We start from the raw sequence: 15771 nt of genomic DNA, 5'->3' as shown, positions 1-15771 counted from the left end.
GGAAGAGGTGTTGCAGGTACGGTCCCGGTGACAAATTGGCAGCCACGGCCGAATCAATCAAACTCTTGAAATAGAGGTTTTTGCCACCATTGAGTTTTTGCCGCTATGCTAGTTAAATAGAGAAAAAAAGAGCTTTCTATTGATATGTCATTGAGTCTAATTTACCGTTATTTACCTATTCAATTGCATTCGTAATGCAACCGGCGGAGTGTGTTTTGTCGGTGCCGGGTAGGTCCGGATCCACAACCACCGGCTCCGTGGAATACACTTCATAACTTATTGAAAAGATTAAGTATCAACATAATAATAATACAAGCTATATAGTCGTAGATACAGGTTTTTTTTTCTTTTCGCTCTTTCGAATGGTATGTATCAATTGCGCTCTTTAATGCAAATAATTAATCTAGTCAGGTGCATTCGATTGATTGTACAATGCCTCCCGTGACTGAAAATCCACAGCTGCTTCCTCCCAATACGAATTCAGATTCCTATTCCTATCATACAGTGGTTTTGCCGCCTCTTTCTCATATGCCCTCTCTTCCTCTTCCTTATCCCAATCTAGATAAGCAGCTATCTCTTCATCGGTCCAATCCCTCAGCTTTAAGCCGTTCCTACGCTTGACGTGCCTACCCATCCGGCTATCTGATAACACATATGCTTTCTCGGCCTTGTTGTAGCGAGCACGAAGTCCCTTGGCCTTTCGATATAGCTTATCGGTTTGGCGGTGCGGTGGTTGCTCTCTATACCACTCTTCTCGAGCTGCTTTGTAGCGGCTATAGATGACACGCCCGTCGTCATGCATCAATGGAGTAACCTGCCGAGGCGGCGGCGAGGGAGGAGGTATAGGAGGGGACCCTGTTGAGGAAGGCGAAGATATCTGTATCGTTCGTTGCTCTACCTGTGTTGTTGTCGTACGAGTTGTGGTATATACAACCGTCTGACCCGGTGACTGAGGGACGGGTTGCTGTACGGTAGGCTCAACCGAGGGGACGACTTCCGGAACAGAGGGAAGCTGAGAAGATGACTCCTTGAGATAGTCATGTCGTGAGGGACACATCTTGGAATTCCTCTTATGCCCCTCTTGACCACAGCCAGTACACTTTGGTGGTGCCCTTCCTTGTAGCTCCTTCTCGACAACCTCAAATCTCGAGGGCTCGCGCCGTATGCTTGATTCAGCCTGTGATGACTTTGCTGCAAGTCGATCAAACTGCTTAGCCGGCTCTAGTATGACAAGAGGGATTTCTGGCCGCCGGATCTGATAGTGACGGGCAAAGTGATGCAGTTGCAGAGGCTTTCGTAACCTGATAAGTGCCCGGATGGTATGACTACACGGAAGACCTAGGGTCTTCGTGAATATCCCCGTGCAAGGGGAGACTTCCTTCTGCAAGAGCTTCACTTGCTTGTTGACTTCCCGCAAAGCCTGACTTGATATCCAAGTACGGACAACAGACCATATACCTCCAACAAGATCTGCTGGGGGTCGACTGTGTTCATCGGTCTGCATTTGGTCTAGTTGATCGCATTGGGTCTCGATCACAAGGGTCATCTTCATCCAGGCTTCAAAAAGATCAACAGATGCACTATCAATCTCATTTTTGATCAATTGATGGATACCCTCAACCCGGGAAGTTGCAGTCTGACCGTAATGACGATATTGATTAGTCCATGCCTTGATAAACTTATGCTTATATGGGGTTATCCAGGCCTCCAAGATGTAGCCGACTTCACGAGAGTGATCAAGTGTTGAACGTGGAGGACATTGGTACGATCACGTGATCACATCATACATACATGTACATCTCTTTCCTGTCTGCAGTCCTTTAACCTAGATCTTCAATCAATCAATTCAATCATCACTCTCATATTACAACAGGTTATGAGCCCGGACGGCTATATATATAAAAAGCTAAGTTATTATGTCTTATTTATTAATTATATCGAGGATTAAAAGTTCCTCCTTCCACTGCCTAAATAACTTAGTTAAAAGGGTTTTCCGACTATATACCGACAAAATAGCTACTTTACTGCTAGCGCAAGGAAAAAACGAAGCTATACAGATGTCATCCATATACAACCTACGTCCAAGACCACTTCTGAAGCCTACAATCTTCAGATTCCTCAATGAAGAGCGTTTCCCAACTCTGACAGCCGCGATTGATGCGTGTCCAGACTGCACAAACCCCGCACAGTCAATCGAGGACTCTTCCTTCCATCCAAGCATCTCTCCATCGACCACAACAGAGACGACACTATCCTATGTTACAGACAGCCTGTCTGAAGCATCGTCGACGGAACTCTGGAGACTGGAAGTCTCGACAAGAGATGACAGACGCGTCACGCACCCACAACACATCGAAATGACGTCCGACACATCCGACACAATGTCCCTAGACGGAATGAACATCCATTCCAACCTACAGGACACACGCTCGGAAGACACGGACTCAGAAATGAGCGCAATGTCAATCTCAGACACCGAAATGAGCTATGCGCCACTAGCTGAACGCATAGACACGGGACAAGGACCATCCGAAATGAGGACAAGCCACAACTACACACAAACAGCAAATTGAGACGCAGCCTCAATCAGACACAAGCCAGGATACCCCATCCACAACAGATGATGAGGCTGACAATGTCTCATTACACAGACAACGCGATATTGCACGTCGCGACTCAGAAATGCAGGATGCAACATACCAGGAACCAGATCATCCAATAGATCAGGACTACATAAATGATAACTTCAAACTAACAATCGACAGTCCAATCGAGATACTTAGACAACAACCCTGGTATATCCCAACGATCAACGCTGCCTTGAAACGACAATTCCGACAAGATGTCCTCGAAAACAGTCGAACAAGTTATTGGACTAGACTCGGTCTCTCTCCTCGAAGGTCCGAGTGACTGGTCCAAGTGGAAACGCGCCATCCGCATCAAACTTGGAATTGCTGGCTTCGGTGACTACCTCGACGAAAAAGACACAGAGAAGACATCAGACATGTCCAAACAGACCCAGGCAACCTGCATGATCCTCAGCCGCTGTGGCTATAATGCCCAAGAGGTCGCAGAGGGACAACCCACAGTCTATGACATGATGGAAACGCTGCGTCTCCAATTTGAACCCAAGGGAAGCGTTGAATTCACAGACCTTGCCAGGAAATGGAGAGATGTATCCCTCAGTCAATTTGACAGCATGTCTGCCTTTGGACAAGAAATAAGAGATATTGCAGCAGGATTCGGGCGACTCGGGCCAGACTGCAAACTCTCCGAACCACACATCGTTGACAAATTCCTCACTAGCCTTGGACCTGCCTACGACACATTCCTCACCGTCTTCTACCAAAACCACGACATCGTCTCAACATACATAGGAAACGCAGTCACGCACAAGGGCGTCTCCCTCAATGATGCATTACGACTCGCTGAACAAGAAGAACGACGACAGAAACAACAAGACGATAACAAGGCGACACAAACCGCACTCCTTGCCAGACGAGGCAACTTCCGAAACAATCCGAGACCTCGTATTCCCTGCAAATACTGCCATCGAACTGGTCACAAAGAAGAAGACTGTTGGATACGACATCCAGACAAGCGACGCGAATGGGAACGCAAATTCCCGGAACGAGCTGAAGCATCAAGAACGGCACGAAAACAACAATGGCGAAACAACAATAACTCGAATGCGTCCCCGACGCGACAAAATAGCCCAGAGGGAGAAGCAGCCATGGCGGCCACAAACTTCCTCAATACGGCATTCATCTCAGTCCTTGACAACTTCGCTGGAACTGCCCAATCGCGAGACGACACAATACAATACCTCTCCAAAGTCCATATACTAGACAGTGGAGCGACAAGCCATATGATGTGCAAGTCTGAGAACTTTGAGGAGTTGTCTAATGTAGACGAATCTGTCACTGGTCTTGGTGGCACAAAGACAACAACAAAGGGACGCGGTACATATCGACTCTGGGCTAAGAACGAGAGTGGGAGAGCCATTACACTTAGCAACTCGCTCTTCGTCCCAGACGGACATGTCAACCTCGTCTCTGTCTCACAACTCTCAAAGAATGGCGCTCAAGTTGTCTTTAATAATAAGAGAGCGACAGTCACTCGGGATAACAAGACAGTCTTCACAGCTACTATGCGACATAACATGTACATCATTGACGAAGAAGGGATCAACCACGACATTGCCCTCTCTGCCCATACTATTCAGGATCAAGATCTTGCTATCTGGCACAAACGCCTCAATCACCTCAGCGAACAAGGCATCAAGAAGCTATCAACCATGGTCACAGGAATGAACAAGATAGGATCAGGACACATGTGCATCTCGTGTGCGCAAGGACGCATGACTGCACAACCACATTGACGATCAATCAAGAAGGGAACCCGTCCATTTGAGAGCCTTCACGCAGACATTGCCGGACCTTTTCCAACGACTGGACTTCACGGAGAACGATACTGGGTCACCTTCACAGACGACTTTACCCAGATGACTTGGGTCTTCCCATTAAAACGAAAATCCGAGTTCAGTGATAAACTCAAGTTTATCATCAATCACTACAAGTCGCCCTCAAGACAATGCAAGTTCCTTCGACTAGATAGAGGAGGCGAGAACGTATTAGAAGAAGTCCAACTCTTCTGTCAGGGTGAGGGAATTGAGATCATCTACATATTGTTTATATTGCGCAGTAGTGCTGGGTGAAAATGTATTTTTTATAAAACTTGATTGTTCATTATTGATATGAGAGTTCTTCTCGGGTTTATATCTCTAGATGATTTCATCTAGGACTTTGAACTCTAAATCTAGGACTTTCAGTCTGACAGTCTAAACCCTGAAAGGAAGGGGGATCCCCGGATTTTCCAACACGCCCCCATCCACCTTGTCTTCAGGGTACAGAGTCATCGTGGACTTCAGTACTCCAAATAATACGACCTGCTTCCTCGATCGGACATGCACTGACTCGAATGGCTTCTAGAAAGTGGCCATGACTGACTGCATTCAACGGTTTAGTGAGTCCGTCTGCTACCTGCTCGTGTGTGCTAACGTATTGCACATCAATGTTCCCGGCTTCAACTTCTTCTCGGATATGGTGCTCGGTTAACGGAATGTGCTTTGTCCTTTGGTGGAGCTCAGGGTTTCTGCATAGCTTTAGGGAACCCTGGTTGTCGCCGTTCAGTAGGATGGGCATATGTAGCGGAAGGAGCAGTTCAGAAAAGAGGTTCCTAACCCAGGCCAATTCTCTGGCACACTGGGAGAGTGCTGTATATTCAGCCTCAGTGGTCGATAGTGCTACTGTTTCGTGCCGTTTGGCCCTCCATGAGACTGTAGACCCTTCAAGTTGAACGAGCCACCCGAACGTCGATCTTCCCGTAACGGTGTCGCCTTTCCAATCTGAGTCGGCCCAAGCTGTGATGCTCCAAGCGGATTCAGGATCTTTCTTGACGCCCCCAAGCACTAGGCCGTGGTCTCTTGTCTGCTGTAGATAGCGAAGACTTCTTTTGATCAGTCGTGAATGTGCTGGTGATGGATTCGACATGTATCTCGAGAGTACCGAGAGAAGAAAAGCTAAATCGGGTCTGGTTTGGGTCATTCCATACATCAACGAGCCGGTTTTCGAGCTATAGTCTTCTCGTTCTTCTGGAGAAGCCGAGTCGCCATTGTCTCTTGGTTGCAGTGTCGAGAGTGAATTTCGCTCCATCGGGGTCTTGACCGGTCGGCAATCCTCTAAGCCGAATTTCTTCAGTATTCTGGTAAAATATGCATCCTGGGAAAGGTAGATCAGCCTTGAGTTCCTGTCTCGGGTTATTCTTACTCCAAGAAAATGGCTAGCGGGACCAAGATCAGTCATGGTAAAGATCTCTCCCAGGCGGGCTTTGTACCCTTGGATTGCTTCCTTGTTGCTGCCCATGATGAGGAAGTCATCCACATATGTGATGATGATCACTCCCGTTGTGGGATTGTGATATACGGCCGTGTCAGACGTTGCTTGTCTGAAGTCAAGGGATTCCAAGGTCTCCTTCAGCTTCTTTTGCCATTGCCGAGGCGCCTGCTTGAGCCCATAGAGGGATTTGATCAATTTGCAGATCTTCTCAGTTGAAAATCCTGGCGGACGGTCTTCTGGGTGTTGGTCAAAATACTCGACAAGTCCTTCCGGCATTTCGATGAAGACTTCTTCGTCGAGGTCCCCTTCCAAGAACGCCGTCGACACGTCCATCTGCTCAATTTCCCAGTCAAGACAGGCAGCAACGGTGAGGAGGATTCTCCAGGTCGCCGATTTGGCAACAGAGGCAAAGGTCTGGTTGTAGTCAAAGCCGAACTGTTGTTCAAAGCCTCTGACCACCAGCCGCGCCTTGAACTTGTCCAGGTTGCCGTCCTCTTTTTTCTTGACCTTGAATACCCACTTGACTGTAAGTGGCCTATTGTGAGCTTGGTTGCGGTCCAGCATGCGCCAAGTTCCTTTCGTGAGGAGACTGCGCAGCTCACTGTGTATTGCTCTGAGCCAATGCTCCCTTTGCGGACCTTGAAGCGCTTCAGTCATTGTTTTGGGCTCAGTGATCACCTCTTTTCGGGGATCTGGCAGCTTAGCTGATGTCATGGATGTTGTCGTCTGTCCATGCTGAGGATTATGCACCTCGGCATGCTGAAGATTGTTCACTTCAGACCTTCGTGGGCTCGGAGTTTCTGTCTGCTCCGTGACTGACTGTGGCCGGCTTGAGATGGGAGCTCCGTTCTTGCGGATTTCCGGCTCAACATCATGCTCAGTTTCGGTCAGGAGTTCTTTCTCCCCGACCTTTTCGTAGAATTTCACATTTGCAGAGCGGACGATCTGATGTCCCTTTCTGCGAGAGGGCACCCAGCAGGTGTAGATCTGTGAACCTTCCATGCATAGGTAGATTCCAGCCTCTCCTCTTGGACCAAACTTGTGTGATCTCAATCTTCGTTCTTTTGGTATGTGTATCGTGACTTGTGAGCCACAAATTCGTTCTCCGGATAGATCCGGCTTGTTGTCTTGTCCGGGGAAGGCCTCGTTGAGAAAGCTTTCCATGGGAGTGAGGCCATCAATTGCCCTGGTGGCTGTCACGTTTGTCTTGCGCACCATATCTTCCAGGACCAATGGCCAGAGCTCTATCGGGATTCTTTCCGATTCCATGGTTGCTCTGACTTTGTCAAAGATGATGCGGTTAGAGCGCTCAGCAACTCCGTTAAATTCAGGAGTATATGGTGTCGTCTTGATGATTTTGACGCCGTGGGTGTACTCGAGGTTCTTGAGAGACGCACCATAGAGCTCAGAGCCGCCATCCATCTGGATTGCGTACACTCGGATGCCATACTGAGTTCGTATCTTCGAGATGAGCTGGCCTAGAAGTTCCGAAGCCATTCCCTTCCTCGTGAATGTGTAGGCCCATCTCATTCGATGTTTATCATCTGTGGCAATCATTCCCCATCGTTCGCCTCTAATACCCGGTGGATTGACTTTGAAGGTGTCAACATGGATGAAACCGGCCTTGGAGGCTCGCTTCCGTTTGTTTCGTGGAGTCCATCGTAGGGCCTTTGCGATATCGCAGGCGAGGCAGTAATTGAAAGGCTCATGATTGTGGTGGCTGTCGCAGAACATTCCTCTCGTCATTTTGGCAGTCTGCGATACCTGATATACGTTGACGTGGCCGAGTCTTCGGTGCCAAAGATCGACATCCAGGCATTGCTTTGATGAAACAATGTGGTGATTGCATGGTTCTGGCTGGAGTTCGGAGACGGCCTGGTTTGAAACGGCTGTCTCTCTGACCTCAGTGTTGACGTACAGACCGTCCCTTCCTATACGGAGGAGACCAAAGACGTCTCCTGTTGGGTCGTATATGTCGTTACCGTCAATCCAGCCGCCGTTCTTGTACAGCCTGAGCCCTGACATGACGTTTACCGGAAACTCAGGGATGAATAGCGTGTCTTTGAGGTTGACTGTGACCTGATCGCCCCATTTGTTTATGAAGCAAATTTTGACTGTCCCTCGACCGGATGGGTACACCTTCCCACCGCCCGTAACGAGGACCGTTCGGGTTGCAGGCTGCAGCACTGTGAATAGTCTTTGGTCGTTGCAAATGTGGACTGACGAACCCGTGTCGAACAGCCATTCTGCGGTTGAAGAGATGCTATCAAGGGAGACCTTACACGTTTCTGTATTGTCCATAGGCGGCTCGTCTGAGACGCTGTCTTCAAGAATCAGAAAAGATCGCTCGACTGTCATGTGATTTGATTCCTTAATATGGAGATTCTTGCTGTTGTCGCGTTGACGATCATGCTCCATGAGTTCCTTGGCGAGACGGACTGCCCAGTCGGGCCGCTTACCCTTATGGGCGAACCAACAATCATTTTCGTGATGTCCTCTCTTCTTGCAGTTTGTGCAGGTATAATCCTTGTGCTTGCCGACTCGATGATTGGTCTCCTGGTTAAACTTGTTCGCGGCTCGCTGGTTCTTTGAAGAGCCTCTCCTCCGTCCACTTGCCTCTTGCTTTCTTGTGGTTAGGCCCTTCCTCCCGGTCTTTTTACCGTGGGCCCAGTACGTAGAGGCAGTACCATGACTGTCATCGTCATCTGATGACCTGTTTTCATCAATGAGATCTTGCTGCATTGATCGTAGTGTTGGCGGATGCTCAGAGCGAAGGAGAGCCCGTTGTCTGGCAGTCCAGTCGGGGTACTCGTTCTCACAGGCAGTCAGATAGACCACCTTTTGAGGGTATCTGAGATTGGTTCCTTTTGCTCGAGGAGAAGTTTGACGAGTCGTTCGAAATCGACATTGAATTGTGGAATTGTCTCGTAAGAGCTTGATTTGATCCGGATAAACTGGTAAAGTGTTGTCTGCAGGAGAACTGGGCCTGTGCCAATACAGTAGGCCTGGAGAAGGTTGAACATCTCCTGGGGGTTTTCAATCCCGACCAGTTGACTGAGTGCTTCTCCAGTGCAGTTACCTCGGATGGAGACGGCAGCTTTCGCCGCCCTGATCTTTTGATCCATTGTCTGCTGTTCCTCGGGAGGGTAATCACCAAAGACAGCATCTTCGAGACCATTGATCCGAAGAATGGCCTTCTGAGCTGGGCAATATTGCTCCCAATTGGAGGGGCCGCCTAGCTTGAGCTCTTGCGGAAGGAAAAGAGTATTCTTTTCGGAGATGACCGTGGTACTGTCATAGGTTGAAGATGGTGTGTGGTCTTGACCTGAAGCACCAGATCGCGACGATTCGGATGCAGGCGACACTCTGATGGTGTTGCGAGTTTGCATAGTGAAAGGTGGGGCTCGACGTGAGGCCATTTTGGGATGAGGTTAAAGTTCGGTTCTTTGATTCAGAAGAGAAACCCGGTGTTTGCTAACCCGGGCTCATAACCTATTGTTTATATTGCGCAGTAGTGCTGGGTGAAAATGTATTTTTTATAAAACTTGATTGTTCATTATTGATATGAGAGTTCTTCTCGGGTTTATATCTCTAGATGATTTCATCTAGGACTTTGAACTCTAAATCTAGGACTTTCAGTCTGACAGTCTAAACCCTGAAAGGAAGGGGGATCCCCGGATTTTCCAACAAAGGTGTACCCATCCGGTCGAGGGACAGTCAAAATTTGCTTCATAAACAAATGGGGCGATCAGGTCACAGTCAACCTCAAAGACACGCTATTCATCCCTGAGTTTCCGGTAAACGTCATGTCAGGGCTCAGGCTGTACAAGAACGGCGGCTGGATTGACGGTAACGACATATACGACCCAACAGGAGACGTCTTTGGTCTCCTCCGTATAGGAAGGGACGGTCTGTACGTCAACACTGAGGTCAGAGAGACAGCCGTTTCAAACCAGGCCGTCTCCGAACTCCAGCCAGAACCATGCAATCACCACATTGTTTCATCTACACAAACACAGAACAACATCAACAAAACGGAATTGCTGAACGGATGAACCGCACAATCCTCGAGAAACTAACAACAACCATTATTGATGGCAAGATCCCACGCATCTACTGGCCATACGTCCTTAAAGGAGCCGTATGGACCAGGAACCTCAGTCCACACACAACCCTGCCAACAACACCATACGAACAATGGCATCACGAAGTTCCAGATCTCAGTCACCTTCGCACCCCAGGAAGCTCGGGATATGTCAGACTCACAGACTCAAAGAAACAAGATGGAACCAGTTGCAATCCCATGCAAGCTCCTTGCCTGCGCTGACTCATCGACATACATCGTACTCACAAACGACAACAAGGTGCTGAGATCCAATGACGCCGTATTCGACGAACATCCCCTTCTTCAGCTTCATCAACATCAACCTGTCGCAAACGACAATACACATACCAAGAGACAAAAGACTCACAACCAAACCGACTTCATCACAATCACACATACAAGCGCAGACAACAACGATGCATCAAGACAACTTCAAGATGAACAAGCACAACGAGACGAACTAATCAATGAACCTATTCATGATACAATTATTGTCCAGACGGACACACGGGTCCCTCAACTCAGCGATGCACAAGTTGACAATCATGTCCCAAGTCCGACTGCACTCGATCACCATCACGAACTCCAATTGCCTCGACAAACCCGTTCCTCTCGAGGACAACCACGATACGCACATGTCTCCAACGAAGAGCCACGAACCGAATACACAGATCGACTCAATATCCTCACAACACACATCGCGATGGCTGCTCGTTCGATCGATCTCTCCGAACCACGAACATATAAACAAGCGTCACAGTCCCCATCTTCAAACCAATGGAATGAAGCAATGACTGACGAACTTCAATCGCTTGAAGAGAACAAGACATGGAACCTGGTCGACAAACCAGACAACGTCAACGTACTACGTGGCAAGTGGGTATACAAGGTCAAAAGAGGAGGCAAGGGCGAAATCCTTCGACACAAGGCGCGCTTTGTTGTTCGCGGCTTTGAACAAGAAGAAGGAATTGACTACCATGAGACATTCGCGTCCGTTGTCAAACCAATGAGCTACAAAGCCATCTTTGCAATTGCTGCTGCCCTTGACCTTGAAGTTGAACAAATGGACGTCAAGACCGCATTTCTATACGGCGACATCGACGAAGACATCTATATCTCCCAACCTGAGGGATTTGGGGATGGCACAGACCGTGTCTGCAAACTGAACAAGGCGTTGTATGGATTGGAAGCAAGCACCACGTATCTGGTACACGACTCTTTCCTCCTACCTCGACGAACTTGGATTTAAGCCGCTCTGGTCAGATGTTGGAGTCTTTGTCAAAGGCACGACGTTCATTGCAGTCTACGTTGATGATCTCTTGATCGTCGGTCCGGACAAAAAGAAGATCAAGAACATCAAGTCCCAACTCTCATCACGCTTCAAGATGACTGACCTTGGACCATGTGAGTATTACCTTGGCATGACGGTCCGACGCGATCGAACAAACAGAGCTATCTATCTGTCTCAATCGGCATACATCCAGAAAGTCCTCGAGGAATTCGACCTTTGGGAATGCAGTCACAACACGACACCAGTTGCAACTTCAAAGTTCAACCCTCCAGCCAACGGATACAAGGCTGACCAGGAACTCATGAACTGGTATGCACGCGCAATCGGTTCATTGATGTATGCAATGTTGGGAACGAGACAAGACATAGCGTTTGGCGTGTCTTTATGTAGCCGACATCTTGGCAATCCAACCGAAGAACACAGGACGGCAGTCAAGAGGATCATGCGATACCTACGTGGCACTATCAACCTCGAACTCAGACTCCAAGGTAACATCCAAGAACCCCAAGGTTTCTCAGACGCAGACTGGGGAGGCGACCAAGGCACGAAGCGATCAACAGGCGGATATGTCTTCAACTTTGGATCAGGAGCCATCAGCTGGAGCTCCAAAAGACAACCAACAGTCGCCCTCTCTTCATGTGAAGCCGAATACATGGCTCAGACTCAAGCAACAAAGGAAGCCATCTGGCTACGACGATTATTCGAGGAACTCATGGCCCCAAGCAACGTCAAGCTGGGCGCAACCGTTATCTATGGTGACAATCAAGGCGCAATTGCCATGGCCAAGAATCCTACGCAACATGCAAAGTCCAAACACATTGGCATTCAACATCACTTCGTCCGTGAGCGTGTCGCACTTGGCGAAATCGAGATGAAATACATCTCAACGAAGCAACAAGTTGCAGATGGACTCACGAAGGCACTTCCCAAGGTGGACTTTCTACGTTTTCGGTCCGCCCTTGGACTCATTGACACTTCAAAGTCGAACAGTCCCTCAAATTGATCATGAAGACGCAGTCACGCGACTACATGATCAGTGGGAGACACAGGACTGTCCTGACAACACAATCTCTATACCTCTATCTATCTATCTACCTGTCTTTCTCTCTTTATCTCTTTATCTGTCAAAAATATCTCCATTCTTCTCTTCTTGCCACCTCGTAGACAGACGAGCTCAGGAGTCAGTGGGAGCAAAGCTGATGGCAAAGCCGAACGGACCACATATGACCCTCACTCGTTAAAGGACTGGGAGGACACTATTTTCTATGTGATCACGAGCTCGAGTGGGAGTGTTGAACGTGGAGGACATTGGTACGATCACGTGATCACATCATACATACATGTACATCTCTTTCCTGTCTGCAGTCCTTTAACCTAGATCTTCAATCAATCAATTCAATCATCACTCTCATATTACAACAGAATCTCCCCGAAATCCTGGTCAGATTATTAAGGCTTCATTTGTCTTCCCTGTTGACGTGGGAGGGTGGGGAGCATATCAACCCGGATCCTAGTTCTTCTGCACCCTTTGGCATTTGCAGAAATATCAAGAGAAGAAGCAAGCCATTCCCACGCCGGCGGATGTGATACGGTATACACCCCCCTGGTTAGAACAGGCGTTGGTAGTCCTCACGTAATGTTATGTGAGTGTGTCGATATGTAACAAATCGGTTCGTAGAGGCAACAGCTTTTTCGGGTCATGATACCTTCCGTTCATGGAGAACAAGCCTCGGAACACAACAAGGATTTGTTACTTGAAATAATCTTGGACTTGGTAAGGCGGTTACGAGGAAGTGGATCACTACTCGTTAACCATTGCAATCGATGAGTGAGTGGGCCACATGCCCCCAGCAGGTTGGTGCAGCGGCCGGCTCAAGTCTCGCAAAGGTACGCAAGTTGGCGGAGACGAGAAAATCTTGCTGTGTGTCAACAAAAACCGCATCTTTCATTTTCAATGCTTCGATGAATCACTAGTAGTTCATATATATAAGACAAGTGAACCTTGCGAATAAAGCCATCGAGAAACGTTTTAGTTATTGTGGTTGGTGAATTAAGGTCGTGATCGGCGAGTCGTTATTTTAACGAAAAAGACGTAACAAAAACAAATTTGGCCTGTTTTGGCGCCTAAACCTGTTTCATTAAAAGCAGATAAGTTATGCAAGCCGTCCAGATGTATCTCCTCACTCTATGCCTCTTCTGGCCAGCGCCTTACCCAATTAGGCATAGCTTAAAACCAATTTTCATCAAAAATGCCCTTTTTCTTAATACCCCAAAATCGAGGTATTAACTCAAAATCAAGGTCTTAAGTAACTAACCCTCTATAGCTATAGGGGGTAACCCCTGTATTTATAGGGGCTATAGAGGGTAGCCCCCTATAAATACAGAGGGTTATAGAGGGTCACTAATGATAGCTCTAATATACCTATAGAGATAGAGGAAACCCTCTATAATTATAGAGGGTAATCCCTATAGTTATAAAGGGCTCCTTCTATAATTACAGGGGGCTCCTTGTGCCACAGCTTATGTAAGCCATTTCTGATACATCTAACCCGCGCCACACCTTGCATAGCAAGCCACATGTATATTTTTTACGTTAATTCAATTTTCACTTTTCTCGCCGATCACGACCTAAGACTAACTATTAGTTCTCATAATGAGGCCTTCTGCTGCAGGTGGTCATTGGCTTGGGTACGAAGAGATCAGCCAACATCAACCCGTGTGCGACAAAACAACGTGTAAGAAGAAACAACACGTGAGTTGAAGAAGGAACATGCAGCATACCAGTAGAAAGAAACCCTTGTTATTCATGGAATATATATGACGAACATGAGTCCGTGTCATGGCAATCTCTTGCGTTGGTTAGATGTGGGCATTGATGAAAAGGGAAGCGGCTGCATATTTTCAACCCTTGCAGATAACAAAGCAACATTAGTTCCGTCTTTGATTGGATGCCAAGAGCCAATAGCAGGGAGCCCCGCACCGCGTGTTAAATCCCTCAAAAACCGTTTGTGGTGGTTGCTGCCAATAAATCGAACTGATTGCTGATCACGGCTTTAACAATGTAGGAACCCCGCAGTATCGTCGTATAAACCGACGAGCATGACCGCATCATGCCCATCGATTTCAGTTTGGCGGTCCTGTTACGCACGGTATCGAAGTTAACTGGTAAGAGAAAGAGGCATGGGCGCGACTCTGGGCAAGGGTCGGAACCACTACATCCACTCCACTTTGGACCAAGTAGAGTGGATGTACGATTTTTTAGGCAATTACATAGTGGATGTAACACATATTCGACCGGAGTGGAATGGATGTACACACGTGGATTCAGGCTTGTCAACAAATAAATGAAATCAAATAAATTCAAATAAATCCAAATCAAATCAAATCAAATCAAATTGCGGGAGCCGAATTTATTTGGATATCTGGATTCATTTGGATAGAAGCACTGGCCAATCATTGCTGGTACTGTAACCCCAGGTTGACCCACTCCCGACCAACGCGTAACGTCGGCCACCCCACAACCAACCACCTCGGCAAACCGGCCACTTCAGCACACCAGAAGGAATATGAGGCTATAGATGATTTTTACCACAACATACCATTAAATTGAGGGATAAAATTGAGAATTTAACTAGTGAATATTCAAATGGAACTCAGTACATAAATCTTCGAGTTTTACTCGCTGGACCTTCCTGGAGGTTTTGACGGGTTGGAGAACCTTCCACATCTTTTCTCTTGCACTCTGAATATATCCGACCTTTGCGAATTCAGCGTTTCCGTTATATGTGATTTTCCGACGTTTCTTAGGTCTAATTTCTTCATTTTCATGCTCCAATAGTGATATCCGTTTCTTCTGTGCCTCTATTTCGAATAACTGACGGTCAAGTTGACTGCCGATCTTCCTGAACAGTAGCCTGACTGTATGATCTTCAGTACCGCGAGCAGGGAAGGCTTGTAGGATCTTATGCATCTGCATACATGATCGAGGAGTCTCAAAAAGACATAAAGCCTTCTCTTTTGCAGGGGATTTTGGTGTAGTAGGCAGAACGGAAGTCTCTGTGACCATTGGATTCAACAGAACCTTCGCAAGGTTAACTGGCCATACCCGGCACCTTTGAAGCCGGCACAGATGTTGGATTATGTGATAGCTTGTGCCCGAGTTTTATGATAATTGTAAAGGAAGGATATCTTGCCGATATTGCTGGAATCTGCGATAGAAGCCAGGTTAGATATCAAGGTACGGTATGCCTGCTTCAGAGGGCCAAAGACAGCCACATCTAGCGGCTGTAGGACGTGTGAAGTGTGTGCAGGAAAGAAAAGAAGGAATATGTTGTTATCGTAACATTCCCAAAGGAAATCCTCAGTCATGTGACTACCGTGACTGTCAACAATAAGCAGTTGGGGCTCGTTTTTCTTCTCCGGTGCCGTCAACGGTATAAAGACCGTTCTTAGCCAAATTAACGCAATGCTATTACTGG

At 47.6% G+C, this 15771-nt stretch overlaps 2 protein-coding genes across 2 annotated transcripts; one reads left to right on the top strand and one right to left on the bottom strand.

The window, feature by feature from the left end:
- Positions 1–2057: 2057 nt before the first annotated feature.
- On the top strand, positions 2058–2573 carry FPOAC1_007312 (uncharacterized protein; the record flags this gene model as incomplete). The annotated part of the gene is made up of 1 exon (XM_044851780.1): positions 2058–2573. One exon carries the CDS (start codon positions 2058–2060, stop codon positions 2571–2573), a length of 516 nt encoding a protein of 171 aa, XP_044710492.1.
- A 12351-nt stretch (positions 2574–14924) lies between these two features.
- FPOAC1_007311 (uncharacterized protein) lies at positions 14925–15359 on the bottom strand (the record flags this gene model as incomplete). Its single annotated transcript, XM_044851779.1, has 2 exons — positions 14925–15211; positions 15272–15359. The coding sequence occupies 2 exons, from the start codon at positions 15357–15359 to the stop codon at positions 14925–14927; spliced, it is 375 nt and encodes a 124-aa protein (XP_044710491.1).
- Positions 15360–15771: the final 412 nt, after the last annotated feature.

The sequence above is a fragment of the Fusarium poae genome, chromosome 2, assembly GCF_019609905.1.
Source record: "Fusarium poae strain DAOMC 252244 chromosome 2, whole genome shotgun sequence".
In the NCBI taxonomy this organism is placed as follows: Eukaryota; Fungi; Ascomycota; class Sordariomycetes; order Hypocreales; family Nectriaceae; genus Fusarium; species Fusarium poae.
The sequence above is the reverse complement of the archived record's forward strand: the minus strand, read 5'-3'. Positions and strand labels throughout refer to the sequence as shown.